The sequence below is a fragment of the Periophthalmus magnuspinnatus genome, chromosome 5, assembly GCF_009829125.3.
Source record: "Periophthalmus magnuspinnatus isolate fPerMag1 chromosome 5, fPerMag1.2.pri, whole genome shotgun sequence".
Lineage (NCBI taxonomy): Eukaryota > Metazoa > Chordata > Actinopteri > Gobiiformes > Gobiidae > Periophthalmus > Periophthalmus magnuspinnatus.
In genome coordinates this window covers 18,386,801-18,410,325 of record NC_047130.1, presented here as the reverse complement: position 1 = coordinate 18,410,325, position 23,525 = coordinate 18,386,801, and the positions used below count along the sequence as shown (strand labels likewise).

Here is a 23,525-nt window from a genome sequence, read left to right as displayed (position 1 = left end):
GGACTAAATGCAGAAGATAATGAAATTTGTCAGTCTACAAAAAGTGAGGAAGATTTACAACCCCAAGTTCATCCCCCGGACAAAGATATTACAGATCCTAGCTCGGTTTGCCAGCCAGATTCAAATGTAAACACAAGTACGGCCATCTTGGTAAGGTCATCGACATCTCTGGATAGCTTGGAACAACCTCTTCCTTCAACTTCGGCTCTTGATAACGATAATTGCGAAACGGCTTGCTGCGAAGAAGAGGGGAAATATCCAAAATCATTATGGGATGCAGTTAATCGTATCAGAAAGCACACCGCACCAGATTCTGAAAACGAAGAGGAAGAGATCATTGACAACTGGGATAGAGAGAGTTTGGTTAGTGTGGAAAGTGTACTTCAAAACATCGTGAAACAAGGGGATATAGATTTTATGCAGTCAGAACAATGTTATGATGATTTGAATATCCAAGACGACACGTTTTCTCAATGTAGTAATAGTAGTCAGGAGTCAGATGGAACTATTGTAGATGATGAATTGGAAGTAACAAAAATGGCAAATGTTGAATCTATTGAAATCTGCAATGACGATCAGAGCAGTGATGGAGAGGGACAAAATGAGTCTGAAAATACAACAACAAATACAACAAATCAAAATCAGCCCGAAGAGATTCCTGAAGAAAGATTGAATAAACAGGCAGAAATAGCTGAAGATCTTATGTTGTAATGCAATAGTGCCATCTCAGTAGATTATAATTTAAAAGGTATGCTATTTTCTGATCTATGTTATAATATTGTTTCTTCATCACAGTCATACCTGGAGTTGTGTTTTGTTTCATTCACACATGTTTGATACATAAACTCTCCATATTTAGACTGAGTTCTTCTCTCAAACAGAAAACACTCTGTTCCACTTTGTGATGTCATGTGGTAATACAGGAAGTGCTCCACTGTGTTTTTAAACTCCACACACCTTCACTAGAATCATTTTGATCATTTTAGCCCTGGAATTACCAATCTCTATTGAACAAAAGGTGGCTGTTAACTTGAAAACTACCACTACATGACATCACAAGGTGGAACAGAGCATTTTTAGCTTTGGAGATGTAGACATGTTTCTACAATATGTGTGAATAAAACAAAACACAACTCTGGGCATGTTTATGAGGAGGTAACAGTATTATAACATGGCTTAAAGCTCACAAGAGTAAAATTTGTGTGTAGCTTTTCAGATAACAGTTAGTCTGCCACCTGCTAGTCTCTATGGTAACATTTTCTGTGGTTTTCTTAGATTGCTGCGTCTGTTCCATTCCAGTTGTTTGTAATGGTAAAGAAATTCCTTGAAAACCATGTATTCTTACTGTGAGCCTAGACACCATCTCCACAGATATGACCTATAACTTAGCCTGGTTGAATTTACCTGTTTGTTTCCATGGAGATAGATAAGTATATAGCCATTCTGTAAAAGATGCCTGGCAAAGCAATAACATCTCCATGGAGCTAAGCAGGTGGCAGACGCTCCCAGCAGAAAAGTTACATAGTGTATCTTTAGTTTGTAGGTACCAGACCATCTAGTTTCTGACTTGGATTTTACTTTCAAAGGTGGATAGTGTTGCTGACAATGTTATTGAAGTAACAGAAATATAATGTTAAAGTAATAATACAAAGTAAAGCTAACCCAGCTAAAGGTATTTGTTTTGTGTGTGTGTGCATGTGTGTTTTTTCGATGGACAAAATATTAAACTTGCAACACAATATCCAGCTCTCTGTTTAAGAATAATCATAGGGTTGTGGGTCATGGTTTTTATAATTGCCTTAATTGGTTTAGAAAATACTAATAATTCATTGCCTTTTTGTATAGAAGATGTAAAGATGTACCATAGGAGACCCTACAAAAAGGGCAGCTGTTTCCTACCCAAAATATCCTAAACAATGATTCATTTTCAGTTTATATATATTTTATGTGATTACTACTGAATGAAAGACCATCTCTATGTAGACTATGTCTATGTAAAATATGTTTAGGTATCTGTAGTACAACTTTCTCTAACTGTTATATGTGAGTGTTTATGTGGTATTATAATCTCGATACACTGTCAAATAAAGTGTGAATTAAAAGATCTGAATTTGTTGTTTTTTTCACAATTTGATCACCCTTGGATTATTTTTTTTTTTTTTTTACATTTTGAACTGTTCTGCATATAGAGCTAATGTTACCTGTGTTATGAAACGTTGAAAGTTAACATAAAATGAATGCCGATGTTGTACAAATGTATTTGGTTTTTAAGACAAAACAAGGTGAAAAAACTTACAAAGTTCATATAAAAAAAAAGAGTTCAGGAAAATTTCACATACGAGGCTAAGTTCATTTCACAAAATCCTCAGACAGAACAACATTATATTCAAATTGAGACAGTGATAGTGCTCTCTGGTGGAAACTAACGGACGTACTATATATAATGAATGAGCAAGCAGTTGGCTATAAATCCGATCATTTTCTATCGATTTATGTTCATTAATTATATAATGTATAATTCCGATACTGATTTTGATACTATAGCTTTAAGTATCTGCCGATCCCGGATATCATCTGACAGAAAAATGTATTTATTTCCTTTTGAATAAGACAAAAGTGATCCAAATGTAGCCATTTTTAGCCCACTAGTAATTGTAGAAGAGCTTTGTATAAATAAAAGTTTAAACAGTAAATAGTCATATTACATCAGCTTGCCGATATTTGGAAGCCGATACCCGATCCAGCAATTGTTTTAGCATTGGTGCCGATATCCGGTTTTCCTTGTGTCAAAAAATGTGGACTGGTAAGTTTAAAACAGGAGTGTAATGTCATCCTAATATATTTAGATACTAGAACAGGACAATTTGGTAAAAATAATATAATTTTATCATTCTGTTTGTTTTTTTACAAACAAGGATTAATTTCACAGTGCACATTTTAAACTCATATAAGAGTAATAACATTTGGGAGAAGACTGAAAAATGAACAGCAAAACTAATACAATACTTTCAAAACATGATGGCTACTTAAATAACACTTTTTGCTAGTTTTATCAGAGTGAGACAGCTTTAAATAACAATATTGTAAATAAATGTTAAGGCATTACTGCTCTTCTCATAAACTGACCAAAGTGAACAAAACTAGAGGTTTTACAGCACCAGGTGTCTCCGTTTCAGAGGTTTCAGCAGCAGTCCTGTGTCAAAGCTCGTCATGGGGGATGTTCAAGGCGTGGTCACATAGATCTGTACAGAAAAGAGAATCTAATGAATTGTAAATAAATTGATATGTAATTATTATCATATTGTTAAGTTAGAAACGCACCCGTCCTTTTGCTACAGAGATGATCTTTGACGTTTTCCATTTCGTGTGAGAAAAACTCGATCAGTTCGTCCTCATGCTGCTCCACTATGGTCTCACACTGAAGGAAAACAAGAAGAGAGGGTATAAAGGCCTCAAAGCCAATGTGGAAGTAATACTGCAATTACATTTGAAAGTTTAAATTGGACTTGGCATAAATAAATTATAGCTGAAGACAAACAACATATTGGAAATTGATTTTATGTAGCAAAAGAAAAATTCAGTTCTGTCAACTGGACAAAGGTTTTACAGTGACACTGCCTTATATCTATCAGAAAGTTAACTACACTGAAGCTAACATATCTATTTGTATACAGTTTCTGCCAGCAAACAGAAACTGTATGCAAATAGCTGTGTTAGTTTCAGTGTAGTTAGCTCCTCCCTCCAAATAGATACAAGGCAGTGTCCACCAGTAATCTGATCAGAACTGAAGAAGCGGCTTGGATGAGCAGCCAAACGTCTTGTCTCTAAAACTTTTGTCCAATTACAGAATCGAATTTTTATTTTGCTATGGATCATACTTGGGCAACTAAGGGATTACAGAAATTTTGTGCATAAGATATTAATTTAATTACTATTAAATATGTAATATAATGTGCAAAAACGTATCTGATTCTATATCTGTTAAACAATTCAAATTTTTCCTCAAATTTTGCATTTTGCTTTTGTTAAACTATTTTATATTGTAATACTTACTGTAAATAATCTATACATTTTGATTACATGCACACCATCTGCCCTCACTGCGTATTAAGAACAGCCTTAACAAGGGAAATTCTGGATGTTAAGTTTCAAAATGTTAATAATAATAATAATAAGGTTCTATGTCATCTTAATTGCATTGCTACTGTCACTATACCACTGGTGTTACTGGTAATGTAACTATTACTTCTGCAGCTACGAGTTATGACAAAAACAACTACCAATACTACAATTATTATAGTTTTATTGAAGCACTGTTCTCCACTAATAAACCCTACTCACTGCAAACTTTAAGCTGGAGGTGACTCTGGAGTCCAGTGTGGCCTCGGACAGGTCCAGACTTTCCCCGGTCCGAGACTTGATCCTGATGTAGGTTTTTCTCTCAGAAGAATCCACCACCTCCCCATAGTCCTCCATGCGTTCACACACAGACTCCATCAGGTCCAAGAGGTTTCCTTCAGAGCGCGCCAGAGGGACCTAAAAATAGAAACAGTGTCATGAATAATGTAAAAAAATATATATAATACTTAGGGAAACAACAATTTGAAGAGAACAATGCAAATATTTGACCACCTGCTCTTTAAGAGGTTAAGAAAGGTCAAGAAACTGGGAACTGGGTGTCTAAAATCATACCTATATATTTCATAAGTTTGTGTAATTTATAGATTGAGTCAAATAATATATACATTTTAGAAAATTCATTCATCAGCCTAAAAATGTCAGCATCGGTTGCTCTGGAATCTAAAAATATATATTTTTTTATTATAAAAAAACAAAAAAACAAAAACATATTAGAGAAATCTTCCTAGGAAAAGCAGTTCCTAAAAAATCAAAATATCATAATATCGATATCATAATTTAAGTACATTTTTACAAATCATATCAAATCATGTAAAGTTAAATAACTTATTAATCGTGGCAAAGACACTGGCATATTGAGTATTTTCCTTTTAAAAATCAAACCAATTAACCAATCAAACTTGAAGCATGGGTTTATTATAGCAATTATGAAGTTTATAAAAATATATATTACCATTTTTTTCCACTAAAAAGTTACATTAATTAATAAATGTGGTAAATGAACTTCAATATTGATAATTCTCTTGTTAAAAGTCAAACTATTTGATTGATAACAATAGACTACCTTGAACCATGACTCTATAGACATATAACATTCATATGCAGGTCTCACCTCTCTGATGGACTGGCTCCCATCGGGGTTAATCCTAAATGACCCGGTCTGAATTGTTTTTTTGGGGTCGACCTGCGAGATCGCCCACTCCATCTCATCCACGAGCGCCCTGCAAGCTGAGAGCAACAGATACCACAACATTCAGACTATTATTCACGTAAATGTGCACGTAAATCAATAAAGAAACACACTCACCTCCACATCTGATGTCCTGCGGCTGCCTGGCTGCTTGGGTGAAGTCCAGGAGGAGAAACAAAATCGCAATTTGCACAAAAAATGCGAGCAAATCTCTCATCTTTTCACCTGAATCTAGCAGTGATGAGTACGAGTCAGCAGCGCCGGTGAGCTAGAACTAGAACAGCCCGTTTCTATCTTCAAAACTCCCCCAGAGCGTTTGAAATGATGGACAGATAAGATTCAATTTAGACCGATAAACTGTGTGACTTTTCATGAACTTAAAAGCTTTAAATCAATGTTGTTTTTTTTTTTACTCCACAGATGTCCACGCTGCTGAAATCTGGTGACGTAGACAACGTAAGGACTAAAAGGAAGTAGTCAGCGCCCCCGCGTGGACAGGAAGTTGTGCGCGTCTCCGTTGCCAAGGAAACGAAAAAAAAAAAAAATCCTAAAATTTGTTGTTATTTAAAGGTGCACAACTTTTCTGGTGGAATGTGCGCCATTTTCTATTCTCTATGGAAATGTTACCTACTTATCTACTATCCCCATGGAGACAAACGGGAGACAGCACCAGGCCAAGTCTGTGGAGAGGCACCCCTGCCTGCTTGCAGTAAGAATAGATGTTATTTTTGAGCAATAAAAACAATGTGTTATCAAATAATTTCAAGATAGACAACTTTAATACCAAACTGCAATATTCCAGGGAAAGCAATAACATCACCATGGAGACCAATCCTCACCAGAGAAGTTTCATTTATACATGTATAAAGACAATAATGGAAGACAGTGAATATGAATATGACACTATGATATTTGATCATTTGAATGTTGATTAGAGTCACTTATACATCTTATAATGTGTTTTATAAAACATTTATCACATTACAGCCCTGGAATTGGGGGGACCACCTTAAAAATAAAGGTGGGACAAGTTGTGCAATTTGGTGGGACGACAGAGAGAGAGATACAGAAGGTGTGTTAAATATGCTCACCACAATATCAAACCTTTCTCTCATCATGTTATACACATCCATCAAAAAACAAAACAAAACAAAAACATAAAAAAAAAAAATCATTTTCAAGTTTTTATCCCAACATTTTATTCACGTTACTATTCAAAACTTACAAAGTTTCAAAACATCATAAAATTCTTATAATGGCTTGAAATAACAGTACAATGACTCATCAGATTTACAACGACAGACTCCTTTACATCTAAACTCTCAATGTAACAATGAAATGTAACAAATACTATTAAATATATTTTATTTTGGGGAATAAAAACATAAAAAACTCCCAAAACTGAAATTGGACCAACAACTTTACATTGGCTGGATTTCAAAGTAAAAGCATAATTTCAAAGTTTTAAGTGCTCAGAGTGTTAAAGCTTGACATTTGAGAGCAGCAAACTATCTTATCCAAAGGAATGAGTCAAATGAAAAACAAAGCCACACACCAGACTAAACATCTAGATAGTACTTGGAAGTCAAGGTGCTTTTTTAAGTCCTATTTTGTTAAGTGTCTCTTATATATAAAAAAGTGTATTTTAAACCTAATTTGGTTATCGGAGTGTAGGTTCAAAACAAAAAAACAAAAAAAGCATAAACAAAACAGGCAGTCAGATTATTTTTTTTCATTATTTGACACTTATTTAGGACCTCTGTAATATTGTACAACAAACATATTTAGTCTGGGAATAAATATACTCAAGTCAATCTACATCGATCATGATTTTAGCAAAATAAAAAAAAAATGCAAACAATAAATGCAATTACTGGTAATAAAGGACTAAGGCACTGATATGTAAAAGCTATAATTTAATATAAAACTTAAGGTAAGCTTGAAAATGAAATGCCCATTTTTTGCTGTATTTAGAACATTATTTTAAAGATTTTTTGTACACTGTGCTTATTATTCTAGTTTTTAACAATCTCTACGTAAGCAAATATATATAACATTAAAAAATATATATGTGGTGCTTTGTCAACCTATGTTATTTTTTTACTTGGTTTTGATGCTGGTGCTCAAAGGTTTAATGTGCTCTCCATTCACATTTGCTCACACACCACATCGAAACTGGAAGTAAATCTAAAACGAAACCAGGACTAGACCAGGACAAAAACAGGTCTACGTCAGGACTAAACCTGGATTTAGCCAGGACCGAACCAGCGTGAACGCAGCCTTAGTGGCGGTAGAGTGCTTCATAATTTACCTATTGTTCTCAGCTCAGGTCATCATACTGCAGTTGTCTGTTTATTTTACAACTATGACACATTGTAGAGTATGGTAGTAGTAGTAACAGTACTCGTAGTAGCAGTAACAGTTGTAGCACTGGTAGTAACTGTAGTAGCAATTGTAGCAGTAATAGTAGTTGTAGTTATACAGTAGTTGTAGCCTTAGCTGTAGTAATTGTAGTAGCAGTTGCAGTAGTATAATGAAAGTAGTAGGTATAGTAAAAGTAGAAGTAGCAGTAGCAGGAGCAGAAATAGTAGTTGTAGCGGTAGTAATTGTAGTAGCAGTTGTAGTAGCAGTATTAGTAAAATGAAAGTAGCAGGTATAGTAAAAGTAGCAGTAGATGTAGTAGATACAGAAATAATAATAATAGTTGCAGTTATAGTTGTAGCAGTAACACTAATGCTAGTAACATAGCAGTAGTAGTATAGTCAAGCAGCAGTAATTGTAATAGAACTCGGGATAAAAACTGGTGAATACAAGCCCAGAATGCTAGATCTGTGTATTTTTTAATACAGAGAGATACACGGCTGGTGACGCATGTGAAACGAAGGAGGTCATCTATCATTTGGATCTAAATCTCATTTACCTCATCTCAGATTAACAGAGTTTAGTGCTTTGCTCATTGATTTGGCAGAATTTTTTTTTTTTTCAGCCCTGTGATATTTTTTCCCCACTTTCTTTTTTCATCCTGAGAAGCCATATATGTTTTGATACAGATGAATGATGCATGTCCCTGATTGGCTAATCCACCTGTCCATCACACCAACTGACAAGATGCACATCTTTATAGTATTGCAGTAATGTGTATTCTGCATCCCAGGCAAGGTGAATAGTTATCACACTAGTGTCAGGTGACTTTAGAATGAACACTAAGTTTGGTATTTAGCATCTGAAAATCTCCACAAGTTTAATGAGGCTAATTGAAAATTCTATGAGGTATGGCAACACAATCCCGAGTTCTACAGTGGTAGGATTAAAAATAGTAGTAGTAGTCATAGGAGTAGTAATTTCTTGATGGCATTATGGCATGTAGGTAGCTCAAAGTCCTTACTGTTTTACATAGTACCATGTGTTTGGCTATAGTTTGACTGGTTTGGCTGTAGTTATCTGTCTGTGACTTCTGTGTCCATGTCATTGAGCAGGTAAATATCAATATGACGAGACAAAGATACTGGAATCTGAAAAAAAAGAAAGAAATAATAACTTAAAACAAAGTTATGGCAGCTAAAAATTATAGACAACATTTATTAAGAAAAATTAGAGCCTTAGGCGTGTTCACACTTGTTCTGATGTTTAGTCCTGTTCTAGTCCTGGTTTAGTTCCAGGTTTAGTCCCAATCATGTTGTGTGTGTACAAGTGTAATCACACCCTTGAAGATATCAAACACAACACAAAATTTCAATGGGAATCAAAGGTTTTACATACAAACTATAATTTACAAGTGTCATTAGCGACAAAAACAAAATACAGACACTTATTATAATACTGACAAAATGATTGACAGGTGATTTGAAACTGTTAATAAAGTTATTTGTCTTAAGATTGAATCACTTTTGTTGCTCACCTTGAATAAGTATTATGTCCAAGCTTTAACTCTGAAAATGTCTCAGGAAATACAGGGTGTACCATAGGCTTGACTTGTAGCAATACATTTGTTCTAGATTTTAGTAAATTTAATAGACTTTCAAAATAGATTTTAATGCTGCTCAACTATAAGGAAAACGCAACAAATGTCTTAGTTCACAATGATTATTTTTATTTGGTTAATCAGTAAACAGCAGACACATTTACTCTTTATGCTTTTAGCTCTGAGCTGGTAACGATTTAAGTGTGAGGAATGGCTTTGCTACAGGTAAAATACGACCATTATTAAAGGTGCATCATGTAACATTTCTGTAGGCAAGTGCCTCCTGCTAGTTTCCATGGAGATATTCTTGCTTTGGCTGGAACGTTTCACAGTATGGCATTAAAGCTTTCTAAAATTGATTAAATTACAGGTGTTTTTATTGCTCAAAAATGCAGTGAAAAACATGCATTCTTACTGCAAGTGGGGTCACCTCTCCACAGATCTGACCTGTACCCTGACCATTTGTTTATATTGTGATTTTAATGCATTTTTATTCTGTAAAGCACTTTGTACAGCAATATTTCTACACAAATTAATTCAAATAACCTTGCCCTGCCTTGTAACTTGGACTGATCGCCTCACCTGCTCGTCTCCACGGATATAGAAGTTAAATGCCATACTGTGGAACATTAGAAACAAAATACAATTATGTCACCGTGGAGATAAGACCAGAAAAGTTACATAGTGCGCCTTTAAAGACTTCATCAATGGAGTCTGAGGTGAGCAACATGAGAATTAGTTAATTTAAGCCTGTCACATTGAGGGAGTTGAACCTGACCTGGATCACAGAGGTAACGAGGTATAACTGTGTGTGCGTTAAAATGTCAGTGAATAAATGTATTTTCAATTGGCTCATCAAAGTTACACTGTTTTACAAAATAATCATAGTAAAATATGTCCGTACATCATTCACTTTATACCATTGTTACAAATACATGGTAAGTATCGCTTCTGTATCACACAAGCAAAAACCAAAGGAATTAAAAAGGAATGTGATGTTCAAACTAGAGTTGTCAAAAGTATCGAGAATCAGACACTAATCGATACCTCATTTGAGCAGGTATTGATAATACAAGAGTTTAGAATGATCTTGAGCTGTATCAGAACAAGTATAAGACACATAGACTAGTATATGCCCATGGACCATTATGGAACCTACTGGACACTGAGGGATTACACAGATATAAGACACATGGGAATAGAAAAGAACGTACTACCATTTAATGTTCAAAATCATACTCTATTGTCTAAATAAAGAGTGTTTTATTTCTTATTTAAAATTTTAGTGTCATGACAACACTAGTTCAAACCCATTGCATTTCTCATTCAAATCTAAAAAAAAAACCCAATAAGATCTACAGAAATGCCATGTTTTGAATAAGACACAAATGCTTTTAACACGCTACTTTCCAATAGTCTTCCTTCATATTCACTGCTGACTTTAATGTCAACAAAATCTTTAAGAGAGAAATGCTACAAAAACATGTCATGAAAAAGTGCACATAAAAACATCATTATATAAAAAGCGCACTGTGTAACTTTTCTGCTCCATGGAGATGTTCTTGCTTTGCCTGGAATGCATGTTTATTTTATTTGAAATTAAAACACCTGTACGCAATATTTATAAGATGAAGCCACACTTAAATAAAACATTCCAGGCAAAGCAATAACTTCGTCATGGGGACAAGCAAGCAGGTGATGGACCCCCTGCCTGAAAAGTTACATAGTGCACCTTTAAATATCTATGATTATGCAGGAGAATGTTCTGCCTGTCAGTTAATTAGCTGTGCTTTCAATAATAAAACAGCGTATCCCAAACTAAAGGACTGCAGGCCAAAATACAGTTTGGGAAGTCAAAAAGGAGAAAATGGTTTGAAATAACGAGTTCAGCTTTGTACACTTGTTTAAAATAGAAATAGTTTATATCAAACAGCTGGTGGTGAATGTGTTAAAATTATCTTTTGAGTGGCAGATCTAAAAAAGAGTCTTGAAAATCTTGATTATTTCACTTTAGTTTAGGTAATAGGTTTTTCTTCATAGTAGTAAATGTATAAAAGTAAATGGCATTACAGTTACAACCCATCCAGACTAGAACTGGCTTTACCCCCTTAATTCTGATACATTTGGATTTTTGATTTAGTTATATAGTTTAAATGAAAAACACATTTAAAAAGAGTTGTAATAATAAGGTATAAGAACAGGCCAATGTTTTAAAAATAAACCTCTTACCGTTTATAACAACAAAATTGCAGTCTGAACTCTGCTCCAAACCGTGTGCTTTTATTCTGACAGTGGCAGTAGACCATCGTGATATGAAACTATAATTGTGATCTGCCAATAGTTAGATCTTAAGTTGTAACTGTCCAGCTGTATTTCCAAGAGTGTAAAATGCTGATGCAGTTATGGGGGTTTTAACTCTGAATTCTGATTTAAAACAGCGGCAGGTTTGTGGAGGAGGCCCGAGTCTTGTATTAGGAGCCTTCCTCAGGCTCCTCTTCCACCAGCGCTGAGTGTCTTACCCGACTACGGAAGTCCACACACTCCACCCCGAGAGAGACCAGGCAGTGCCACACCTGAACAGAGAAACACATGCAGCAAGTTTAAAGGTTTACGTCTTATATGATAGCATGCAAGGTGGCTTAAGTGTCCAGCCCAAGAACACAACAACAATAATATGCACTGGTAAATGCTCCAACAACAGAGCCACAGCTGCACCATGACAATACAGATGTGGCTGACATTAAATTACACAATAGATAATGAAACCTGTTCTAATGTAATCTAGTATGCATAGTTTGTAGTATCCAACTAAACTCACCAGATATCCGACGAAGCAGAGGTAGGCGACAGAAAGGAACGCTGCCAGGATGTAGAGCGTGAGGCTGTTCAGAGAGGTCACATAAACCACCACGAAATACATGTTTATGGCGCAGACAATGAGGGTTAGGAAGCCCCCAGCAATCTTCCACGCCCTGCAGAGAAATTACATCAAAAATTAAAACAAAAAACAAAAATTTACAATACGCAAACTCTCTCTGAATGTTTGGAACTCACAATCCGTTGGCAAAGTCATTCATGATGGTGGTGACGCTGGTGAAGGTCAGAATCGGAATCAGAGCAAATGGAAGCTGAGAAAGAGAAATTTAACATGTTAATGTAACGTAAATGTGCACAGACAAAGGATTGGGTTCACGCTCGAGAAAATTAGGACTGTTGCCATAGCAGTTAATAATTTAAAGGTGCTCTACCCAATTTTACCGTCTCAAAAATGTGAAAAACAGAACTAGTTAATTTTGAAGGGTTTGCAGTGGTCCAAAGTTATTCTTCACTTATCTTAAGCATTTAGAGCATCTTAACTATTCACCATGATGAGTTTATAAGCACTTTTCACATCTTTCAGAGACCAGAGTAGAGTTTTGGCATCACTAATAAGCTAATAAGCATTCCAACCGTGCACTTTCTGATTATCAGACAGTACAAAGCAGATAAATTTTAATCTCAAGAGCTGCTTACACAAGGTATCTATATTGGCGCAAGAGAAAATGTGCTCAAATACATGGATAACAAAATATTGTATGTTTTGAATGATGAAGTCCTCAACAGGAAGCTGAACCCTATGAACAGACAGTTGCCTTTATATGGCTAATATCAGAGGATGGTGAGGTTCTCCTACCTGCATGCTCTGGAGGACATTCAGGAAGTCGTTCATCCCCGTTAAATGTTGAACATCCTGGAAAATGGCAACAAGGAGAGTCGGAGTGATGGCGATGGAGCGAGTCAGCAGCACTCGAGCGAAACGAGACCAGCGCAAATTCAGGAAACCCTAAAGGAGAGAGAAGAGAGAGGCTATGTTCACAAAGCCAGTATAAAGCAGATAACTAGAATACCCTTAATTACACAAGTAATAATTTGATCAGATTTTTACAATAACTGTTTTATTTGAAGACAAAGTACAATACATAAAAAACAACATTTCAATTCAAACTTTAAAATGTTTTCTTTCATTTTTGTCAGCTACATTAGTTTGCTCTTTTTTGCATAATTCTCCTCGTCAATACCTGCACAAAAGTATAAAGTGGACTAAGTGAGTGTGACGTCCGCACCCCTGGTTTAGCAAGGAGCGGGCACACTGTCAATCAAAACTGTTGCCAACATTAGTAGGAACGACCTTGGAGAAACAAGGTGCCTGATTTGTCTGTTATTAATGTTCATATCTTGATTTACTGACACAATAGCAAAATAAAAATAACAGGAGCTGGTCAACACAAACATTTTAAGACCAAAATGATGAGGCTCACTTCAACAGAGAAAGGGGCGACAGTTTTTCAGTGTAAAGTGAATTGGAGCCAGAGTTGATGCAACCAGAAGCGTGCCCACGAGCACTTCCTATCTCAAACGCAGTGGCTAGCGGGTTAGCTATGTCCATTTATATATACAGTGTATGCTCATATCAGATGAAACTATTTACATTTCAATTATGTGATAAATCCAGAAATCAGATAAGGATTGTATTTTTTGGTGTGCATGTGAAAACAGCCAATTTCATCTGATACCAGTGATATGAAAATCTGGCATGCACCATTTCTGTACTGGTTAATTGGTTCCACTATAATTATTACTGTACAACAAGTTTGGAATATACCTTTTACTTTGTTACTATGCATTTATAAAGTTGATTATTACTAGAGATCGACAGATATGTGTTTTTTTATGGCTGAGGCCGATTCTGATTGTTTAGAACACAGAGCAACCGATGGCTGATCAGCTTTGTCGATATTTTTGAGCAAATATGTGGGGCTGATTTTGATTATTTTGCTCAAATTTTGTATTTTAAATTCACTAGAAACTCACCCGCAACCCTTTTTTTTAACCATTAACTTATAAGAGAGCTGTGTATTCATGTTTTTTGCAGTTATTGCTCCATATTAAAGCGTTCAAATAGAACTTTATGTGTATTCTTTAGGCAGCAGGTTGGTCAAAACTAAATATCGGCCTGTGCTTGAGTTTTAAGGCCGACGGCCAATATGGGGGAAAGAGCAAATATCGCCCAATATAAGAGATATATCAGTCTGTCTCTAATCATTACCTCCATAACAAACTGTCCGGAGTAGGTCCCCGTCATGGTGGAGCTCTGTCCTGCAGCGAGAATCCCAATGGCCCAGATATAAAGAGCAGCCTGACCGAAGTAACAGCCCAAAACCACGCCCTGAGACAAATTAAGACAGCTTATTAGTTTATAGTTTTAATCTGAATTTACACTAGAGCAGTAACGGCTCGAAGCAGCATATGCAGCGTAGTAGTGCTTTTATTTTGCAGCTGTCATATAATCTCAAAATATGTTATCCAAAATGTACAGCACGATTCCAGGTACTCACCCCTTTATAGATGTCCACCTCCAGAGTCCCATTGGGAGGGAATATGTCTGTGTGCGGACTTCCTGTTTCATTGCACTTTTGAATCTGCACAAACACATTTAACAGAACAATAGCTTATGAATACTATGATTACTACAGAATACAACATAATAAGGACTCTTCGTACTCACCACATCGGAGTTAGTCTTACTGTAAAAAGCCTGAGCAAAGACGGCCACCACAAACACATTGATGAGGAAAGAGACAAACAGCGCGATACTGGACTCGATGAAAAAATACTTGTTGGCTTCTTTGACTTCCTTCTTGTTTTTCCGGTCCACATCTCTGGACTAAAAACATAAATACAGTTCATTGGGATTGGATTGTAGCAGGGTTAACAGGTATAGAAAAAAATATTTGTTGAACTGTAATACTTGTCAAAGGTAAGCCTTTTTTCAAGATTCAAGACTAAGGGTGTAAAGAAGTATCTCCAGTTTATGTAATCTTCCTAATAAGGATATAAAGTGGTATAACTGCACTTTTGTGGTTAAATTTTGCTTCATTCATGTTTTGTGTAATACTTCCACACCCAAGACATTCACAGGCACATTTTAATATTGTCTGAATAAGAGGAAACAGACAGAACGTACAGGATTAAACAAATGAATAAAATAAAACAGAACTCCTGGTTTGGATAATTATAGATTTTATGTTTTAGATATCTCAAACTGTGCCATGAGTTTTGGCTTCTTCTAATGGTACTCACACATAGTCCTAGTCCAAGACCTCTTTCAGACATGGTTTGGACCAGGATTCAACATTAGTCCAAATTAAGACCTTGTTTAGTCAAAGTTAGTCCTGGTTTAGACCTTTCTAATTCTGATATTTGACCCAGTTTAGTTCAGTCTATTTCTGTATGTAAATAGCTCTATAAAATCAATCTTTATAAATGAAATGTTATGTTAGGTTCAATTTCCTGGCGAATAGTGAACTGAAACAACTTAATTCTGCTACTAAAATTGTGAGAATTATTATTTTTTAGTTCCTGTTTTAATATAATATGGGCAACAGTAGCTCAGTCGGTAGAGTGTTTGTCCACTGACATGAAGGATGGCAGTTCGAATCTTGCTCTCAACATAAACATCACTGGTAGGGCTGTTTGATCCACTGACTCACAGGCTGGTGTTGCAATTCCAGCTCTCCCAGATGAATGCTGTCATTGTGTCTTTGGGCAAGACACTTAACCCACTTTACCATTTACCATATTGTGATCTGGATAGTCACATCAATATTTAGTATCAGTTATATGATTTCAATGTGGATTCAACATTAGTCCAAATTAAGACCTGCTTTAGTCCTAGTTTAGGCCTTGTTTAGTCTGATGTTAGTCCTGGTTCAGTCCTTTCTAGGTCTGATATTTAACCCAGTTTAATTCAGTCTATTTAAAATGGTGCTAAGACAATGTTTCTTAAGGTCTTGGCACAAAAAAGAGGGGGTTGATTTAGCATAACTGGGTGTCTCCCTCACCTTGACAAGAGCAGAGTGAAGGTAAATATTGTGAGGCATAATCACGGCTCCCACGATGCCCACGGCCTGCTCCAGCTGCACCGGGCCACAACCGGAGCAGTACGGCACAAACATCCCCTTTAAGAGCTCCCCCTGGTTGGGCTTCACCAAAACATACTGAGACAACAGAGAAGGTAGAGGGTTAGAGAGAGAAACACTATGTCTTAAAAGGTGAAAAACAGAACCAGTTCATTTTAAACAGTTTGCACTGGTCCAAAGCTATTCCTCACCCACTTTTTGCATTCAGAGCATCCTATTCACCACAATGAATTTATAAGCACCTTTCACAACAGAGCAGAGTTTCTCAGTAATGTTATCAACAACTAGCATGCTAAAAATGCACTTCCTGATTAGCAGACAATAAAAAGCTTTAATTAATAAGATGCAGATATTACACAGTGGACTTATTTTGACCTCAAGAGCGGTTTATATAATATCTGTTCTAAAGCAAGTCAAAGTTTGCTAAAAAAAAAAAAAAAATCAAGTACAGGACAGTAGAAATTGGTACAACATGGGTGAGCATTTTGACAAAGTACTCACCTCATAACCAAAACTTAGAGCCATTACAGTGATGAGAAATCCAAAGAAAGCTTCAAGTTTCCGCAGACCTGAAAGAAGAAAGTGGGTCAAGCCTCTAGACATTTGTGGTAATGTATTTTAAGAGCAAATTATACCATAGCTTTCACACCCGTCCTCCAGCTAGATGGTAAACCATTGTATGTAACTGTATGTTAGTATGTTTAGACTTACCATATTTATCTAAAAAGAGGAACACAAATGTGTCTGTGATGGTGATAAGGACGCCTGCATACAGTGGGATCCTGAAAAGAGAAATAAATCTGAATTTAAACATTACCGTCCCAAAGTTTAGAGTGACTAAATAAGACAAGGAACTTCTGTAGCCTAGTGCTTGTGTCTGCCCCTCAAACACCACCAATCACTTACACACACCACACAGACAATACAGACAACATGGATGAAGTGTCTTGCCCAAGGACACAACAGTATGCTGTGATGGGTGCTGGAACCACTGAGCCACTGCTGTCAAACTTACTTTATTTTCTCAGTAAGAAATTTGACTAAAAGTACAGGCACCATGTTCATAAATATAATAAATGCTGAAAGAAAAAGAAGAAAAAAAGGAAAAGAAAAAGAAGGCAAAAGAAGAAAAAGTAGAAAGAAGAAAAAGAAGGAAAAATAAGAGAAGAAAAAGCATAAAAGAAGAAAAAGAAGAAAAGAAAAATCATAAATGAAAAAGAAAAAGAAGAAAAAGTAAAAGAAGAAAAAGAAGAGGAAGAAAAAGAAGAAGAAAAAGAAGAAAAGAAAAAGAAAAAACATGAGGAGGTAAATTTAACTTCTAAATAACTGTCAGCACCTGCCCACAGAGAGGAGGTTGAGGGCGATGGCACATCCGATCACCTCCTGCATATCTGAGCCAATAATCGCCAATTCCACCATCAGCCACAAGATTATCCGAGGAACCTGGAAGTAAAAGGTAAGGTACGTGTTAAAAGGTATAAAAAATATGAAAAACAGTGTATACAAGATGTTACTACACTCACAACTGGATACTGGCGGTTGCAGACTTCAGCCAAGTGCATCCCCGTGACGACCCCGAGACGAGCCGCTAACCTCTGCAGCAGGAGGCCGATGATGGTGGCCACGAGGAGCACCCAAAGGAGCTGAGGAGCAAAAGAACACAGAGTAACATCAGGTGAAACAGACAATATATAGGAATGTATACAATAATATTACTAGTTATGAGATGTATAGCGATTGCCTAGATTTGGACTATGTTCATGTAAGTTACTACACTATTCAGATACTGGTTCTTGAATATAATTTATTCTCATCTCACTCTAACTACAAAGTCAAAAAACAATATGATAGCTCTTGTTCATTACAGCAAACTCACCCTCCTCCATTTGACCCTCTCATCCCACCTAACTTCTTAGTGAATATATACCAGGAAACGAGGCCTAGAGGAAGACTATCCCTCTTCTGTACATGTATAAACCGTTATATCATTTCTACACTTTCAGCATGTTCCAAATATGATATAAAAGTATGTAATAAATACCTTAAAACCTGCTTTGGCTCCAGACTGCAGGTCGGATTCGATGTTCCCTGGATCGAGATACGCAATACTCATCAAGAACCCAGGTCCAGTGAATGCCCACAGTTTTCGGAAACTAAAGAACTGAAAGTGTATATCAGATTATACAAGTATTTCAAACATATGAGCCCAGGATTAGATTCATGTTCTAGGGCTGTACCTGGCTGCCATCTTCAGGAATGCGGACTTTCTCCTCGAAGTACGTGGAGAAGCCTTCGTCCTGCTCTGAGGGAGAGTTAGGAGGAGAGACGGAGCTGTACTGATGGGTCTGAATAACTCCATTCTCCTGAAAACCTGGGTCTTCTGGAAAAAAAGACAAAAAAAGTTTTTACATTAAAACAGAGTTTTAGGAGGGCATTGGTAGCTTTGTGCAACAAGATCAATTCTGACAATATTTGTGAGTTAAAAAAACAAAAAAGCATCTTGGCAGGCTCCCGCTGGTGCAGTAGGGCCCGGCCACTTATGGGCTGAAGACTGGACCAATCACAGAGCAGCATTGTGGTTCAATATTAATCTATTATGAGCCAGGTTAACGCATTGGGCAATGTTGCAAAATATTGATAATATCAAACCTGTGCTTTTTCATCAGAAATCTACACATCATATTTCACAAAAAGGTAAAAGTGTGTTACCATGGAACCGAACAACACACACTAATCACTAGTTCTGTGTATACCATGTAATTAATACTAAATTGTAGTCAGAATAATCACTATATTGATTCATCGTTCAATATATGAAAGTTGGAACAATATTTTTTGGGGTCAACATTTATCTTGTTTATATTTTCTTTGCACTACTGGGAAATGTTTGGTTATTTTTGGCTATATGATAAAATTTAAGCTTTAAGCTTTTTGAATTACTAACTTGTATGACTCATTACAGATACAAACTAAGTACTAAAGTGTCTCATTCAGCTGTTTATTTATTTATTATTCTCATGATTTTTTTTATATTGTAGATTTAGAATAGTTTTTGTGGCAGTGGCATAAATTTGTTTCAGTATTATCGCTTACCGTCTATATTAACGTCAGCAATAAAACTTCAAAATCTGTTATCATGACTACTAATTTGCCTACTAATTTGTGCAACTGCATGCTACAGATAGTCAGCTTCTTTTTTTGTACTAAACACATATTTTTTCTAAAATAAATAATCAACTACTTTATGAATTTAAGTTGATTTCTGTACTCACTGAGCCTGGAGTGTTCATGTGGTTCATCCATCTCTTACTGTGTCTGTGCTTTGCTGTGTGATAATGACTCTGCTTTTTCCACACTAATGTTTTCACATCACATGATCATTACAAGTGACTGAGAACAAGTTTACAACAGGAAGTGACAATCCAGAGTCAGATTTAGGAACTGTGATTCATTTGGGCAAAAGGAAACTTCAAATAGGAACTGTCAATTGAGCTGCGGTTGACGCTGGTCCAAAAGGATGTCTGTGTTTTTCTTTTGCCGTACTTAAGTCCAGGAGGATTATTATTTGGAAGAAGATTGAAATATGAAATGCTAAGCTAATGCAAGAATAGCATACATTGCAGAAAATATTTGTAGAAGTTTTGCAGGTCCTTTTTTTTTTTACATAATTAGTTGTTGTGTTACTTAAATCGTAGTCTTTGCTAATTGCAACCATTAAAAAGTCTCAATATTTAACACAAACACACACACAATGACATCTCGCTCTCTGGAGGCATTCTGCATGTATGTGCATGACAGAATGTTCAGCAGTTACCAGTTGGTGACACAATGCAGAGATTCGCAAACACTGTCAAATAACTTTGAGATTGTTTGAAAACTCAAGAAAAACACACAATGGATTTAAGCAACTAATTTTCCCAGAGCCTGTGATCAATACGAGCGGCCCTGAAAAACTGTTCATTAATACTAGCTAGTTTGTGACTGTAATGTTATTTAAGAGGGACTTATTTAACAGCACAAATCAACTCACCTGTTGTAGTTTCAGGTAAATCAGCCTTTTCTGGTCAGACTGTATTAAATTAAAACCCAGATTAAAGTTTAACTACAGACAGAGCGGTGCCTACAGTTAGTATCACACCGTTCTAAAACTAATTTGGTAAACTATGCACTGAATTCAGAACTGATTGTCAATAGTAGTTGGATATGATTTTTTTGTCAAGTCTAATCCAAATTGTGATTTTGTGATAAATCTCTCAGCAGTAATTAACAGCATAACCATCTATATTAAATTAGAAGTCCATTTTCCTTTTGCACTTACCTTCAACAATGTCTCCTTCTTGTTCTGTCTTCATTGTAGCGAGGATCCCAGAAAACTTAAACAGTTAAACACAGGACACCTACAACAAGAAAATAGACCCAATTTAATCCCTTTGTATGTGTAAAAGAATAATTGTTAAATACTCGTTAAATAAAGTTAGAGTGAATTAGTCTAATGTAGTGTTGTCACGATGCAAAGATTTCAAACAATCCCCATACCACAATGAAGATAAAAATGCTTCTTTATTAGTAATGTAATTTTCCACATACAAAATAATAGTACTTTCTTTATCTTAGCATGAGGTCTTACATTTGTTCTGATACAGCTCAAAATCATTCTAAAGCTCAAGCTTCAAATTTAGTCCTGTTAATGTGATTTTTTGCAGTATTGATACCTGCTCAAATTGGTATCTAGTTTGAGTTTTGGTAGCGATTTGTATGTGATTTTTGATACTAATGATGTAATTCTCCTACTGGTAGAAATTTGCAATGTTGGAAATCCATAAGCTATGCGATGACTACATGACTCTGACGAATAATAAAACATGCAATATTTGAATGTACCAACATAGATAGAGAAATGAGAAGGAAGTTCCACTGGTCACAAACAAGCCATAGTGGTAGTTATATTGTTTGTGAAATAAATTCTAACTTCAAAAATTGTAGCCTTTGGCATTTACCAGTTGTGTTCATTCAAATTGTGATTTCGATATTAACTGTGATTAATCTTGCAGCCAAAATTTTAATTATAAGATTTTTCTCCATAATTGAGCAGCTGAATGTAATAGCAAACACATATCAAACTCACTGGTTTCATTTCCCGCGTGTACTTCCTAGTTCCTTTGAGTACACCACAAGAACAAACAGTGGCAGACCACATTTTTCTATAAGACTTTCTGCTCCCACCGCGTCTTCTGTGATCACATGACCCGGGATCAAATCAACCAAAAACATTGTGTTAAACCTTTTTCCCTCCAGCTTCAGTTTCCCACGTACTGACCTTATAGGAGTGTCCTCAGCTTATGTAAATCTTTAATACAAACAGGGCATTGAAACCCTGTACTTACAGGATCTGCTACAGTTTAGAATATTATTATGAAGTAAATAAGGAGAACTTTTAATTTCACACTGTGCACTAATTTCTGTTTAGATCTGGTGATCCTAAACATCAGTTACAACAATGGCTTTGTTCACATGCACACCGAAATCTGATTATACTCTGCTTACTGGACCTTTAAGATTATTTGAATGACATGCAAACTAGAAAATCTGGTGCGTAATCAGAGGGACATAATCAGAAAGGCACTATATGATTATGCAAATAGTATTCTGTAATTTCCTCATAATTAAAGTCAACAGAGGATACACAGGGATCATAGGTCTTCCTGATTGCACACACTTCACACTGAGACTACTGACAACACATTTACAGTAATTCTACTGCTACTGAGAAATTCTAAAGGGAATCTGAGCAGTTGCCTCCTGCCCAGGTCGCTCTGCGGCAATAAATGATTAATCTTAATTAGTTAATAAAAATATATATATATGTGGATTTATTCTACTACTGCAGATACTTTGAGGTGTCTATAACTATTACTACTTGTAGATCTGCTTACTTTACATTGGTTTTGCACAAGGTATACTCAAGATGCAACAGTTCAACTCCTCAAACTAAATAAGAAGATATAGTAATTCTTTGTGGGACCATTGAACCATCTGACTGTAACTACAAACGATTTCAACGGACAAATATAATCTACAAAGAGCAGCTTTTACAATCTTTGTCTAAATCTATGACACCTCCCACAGGGTTAAGTACTGCAGCACGAATGGATTTGTGTGAAGAGAAAAGATATAAACAGAATACAAAGAGCCACCAAAATAGCTTTAAAATTAGTACAGTATTTTTATGTAGATCAATACACTACATATTTTTGACATTTATTTAGATCAAATATACTTGCACATTTTATCACACTCTTACTTTTATTGTACTTTGCAATAAGTGCTCATTTTCAAGAAAAAGCAGGACATCCATTGATATTGCTCTGTAGCTGATGAAATTATTTAAAACTTCTTCTCTTGTAAACTACAAAGACTACAATGAAAGATGTTACGAGAATGATAAAATGATCTCAAACCTGACCTTTTAAAATTATTAAAACACATTTCAGCAAAGCAAATATTGTTTTGTTTACTTTAGTCTAATGATATGGCAAACACACACACACAAAAAACAAACATATGGTGGTAAAATACTAGTTACAAAAAGGGGCAAAGAAGCAACGGTGAAATAAATGAAGAAATTTTACATTAAAACAGTAACTAAATTTGTAATAAATTAATGTCTTATCAAGATTAGCTACATCAATATTATTTAGTGAATATATAGTTAAATGCAACGCAAGATACAAAGTAAGACTAAAAAGGTTTACTAACCTCAGATAAAAAAAAAAAAAGAATAATTGTACTATTTAGACAACGTTATTAAGCCCTGTAAATAAAAAGCCAGCCTTTAACCTAAATGTCAAGTGTCCTATTCATTACAATGTGTATCTGGCAACCGGCTAGCTAACCTGGATACCAAGGTACGGACAGGACATGAAATCACAAAAAGCACGTATATTACGCATGTACAACCAGTCTTACCTGGGAATCCTTTATCGAGGTATAAATAAAAGCTGTAATTTGATTTTGTAGTTAATCCAAAGCAGCGACATGTGTAAAAATTAAGTTTGATAACTCAAGCTCCGGCAAAGTCGAGTCTACTCATGTCAGCCATGACGTTCTGTGCGGGTGCGCATGCGTACCACCGAGTGTGAAGTTGTAATTATTTTTATTTATTAGTTTTGTTTTGTTTTTAATGAAAAGATTGGCAAAATAATTTTGACGGTTCAGTTGTTGTTTTTACACCACATAACGTCTCATCATTACTATTTATTATAACAAAAGGTAATAA

General features: G+C 35.7%; 2 protein-coding genes across 3 annotated transcripts; both read right to left on the bottom strand.

Annotated features, from left to right (window-relative positions):
• Window positions 1-2,240: 2,240 nt before the first annotated feature.
• On the bottom strand, window positions 2,241-5,790 carry cnpy2 (canopy FGF signaling regulator 2). Its single transcript, XM_033966330.2, has 5 exons — window positions 5,447-5,790; window positions 5,252-5,367; window positions 4,342-4,536; window positions 3,322-3,418; window positions 2,241-3,242 (listed from the first exon to the last, which is right to left on the bottom strand). The coding sequence occupies exons 1-5, from the start codon at window positions 5,544-5,546 to the stop codon at window positions 3,199-3,201; spliced, it is 552 nt and encodes a 183-aa protein (XP_033822221.1). The 5' UTR covers window positions 5,547-5,790; the 3' UTR covers window positions 2,241-3,198.
• Window positions 5,791-6,087: 297 nt separating this feature from the next.
• LOC117370794 (natural resistance-associated macrophage protein 2-like) lies at window positions 6,088-23,372 on the bottom strand. 2 transcript variants are annotated; one of them, XM_033966329.2, is made up of 17 exons: window positions 23,216-23,372; window positions 20,568-20,646; window positions 18,487-18,629; window positions 18,291-18,410; window positions 17,773-17,892; window positions 17,586-17,692; window positions 16,961-17,031; window positions 16,751-16,818; window positions 16,172-16,327; window positions 14,836-14,994; window positions 14,666-14,749; window positions 14,377-14,496; window positions 12,964-13,113; window positions 12,345-12,418; window positions 12,109-12,262; window positions 11,810-11,863; window positions 6,088-8,841 (listed from the first exon to the last, which is right to left on the bottom strand). In XM_033966329.2, exons 2-17 carry the CDS (start codon window positions 20,599-20,601, stop codon window positions 8,767-8,769), a joined length of 1,689 nt encoding a protein of 562 aa, XP_033822220.1. In that variant the 5' UTR covers window positions 20,602-20,646; window positions 23,216-23,372; the 3' UTR covers window positions 6,088-8,766. The 2 variants fall into 2 exon arrangements, with proteins under 2 accessions (XP_033822220.1, XP_055077599.1); XM_055221624.1 differs by lacking the exons at window positions 6,088-8,841; window positions 20,568-20,646; window positions 23,216-23,372 and adding an exon at window positions 19,522-19,575 and having other exon boundaries at window positions 9,402-11,863.
• Between the last annotated feature and the right edge of the window lie 153 nt (window positions 23,373-23,525).

Bases quoted from the DNA above. Each gene is read 5' to 3' on its own strand.
- cnpy2 (XM_033966330.2), bottom strand. From the start codon at position 5,546: ATGAGAGATTTGCTCGCATTTTTTGTGCAAATTGCGATTTTGTTTCTC. The intron at 5,368-5,446 runs GTGAGTGTGTTT...TGTTGCTCTCAG, and splicing joins GCAGGACATCAGATGTGGAG to CTTGCAGGGCGCTCGTGGAT. The intron at 4,537-5,251 runs GTGAGACCTGCA...TTCTATTTTTAG, and splicing joins GGAGCCAGTCCATCAGAGAG to GTCCCTCTGGCGCGCTCTGA.
- LOC117370794 (XM_033966329.2), bottom strand. From the start codon at position 20,601: ATGAAGACAGAACAAGAAGGAGACATTGTTGAAG. The intron at 17,693-17,772 runs GTGAGTGTAGTA...TTTTACTTCCAG, and splicing joins GCAACCGCCAGTATCCAGTT to GTTCCTCGGATAATCTTGTG. The intron at 12,263-12,344 runs GTGAGTTCCAAA...ATTTCTCTGCAG, and splicing joins AATGACTTTGCCAACGGATT to GGCGTGGAAGATTGCTGGGG.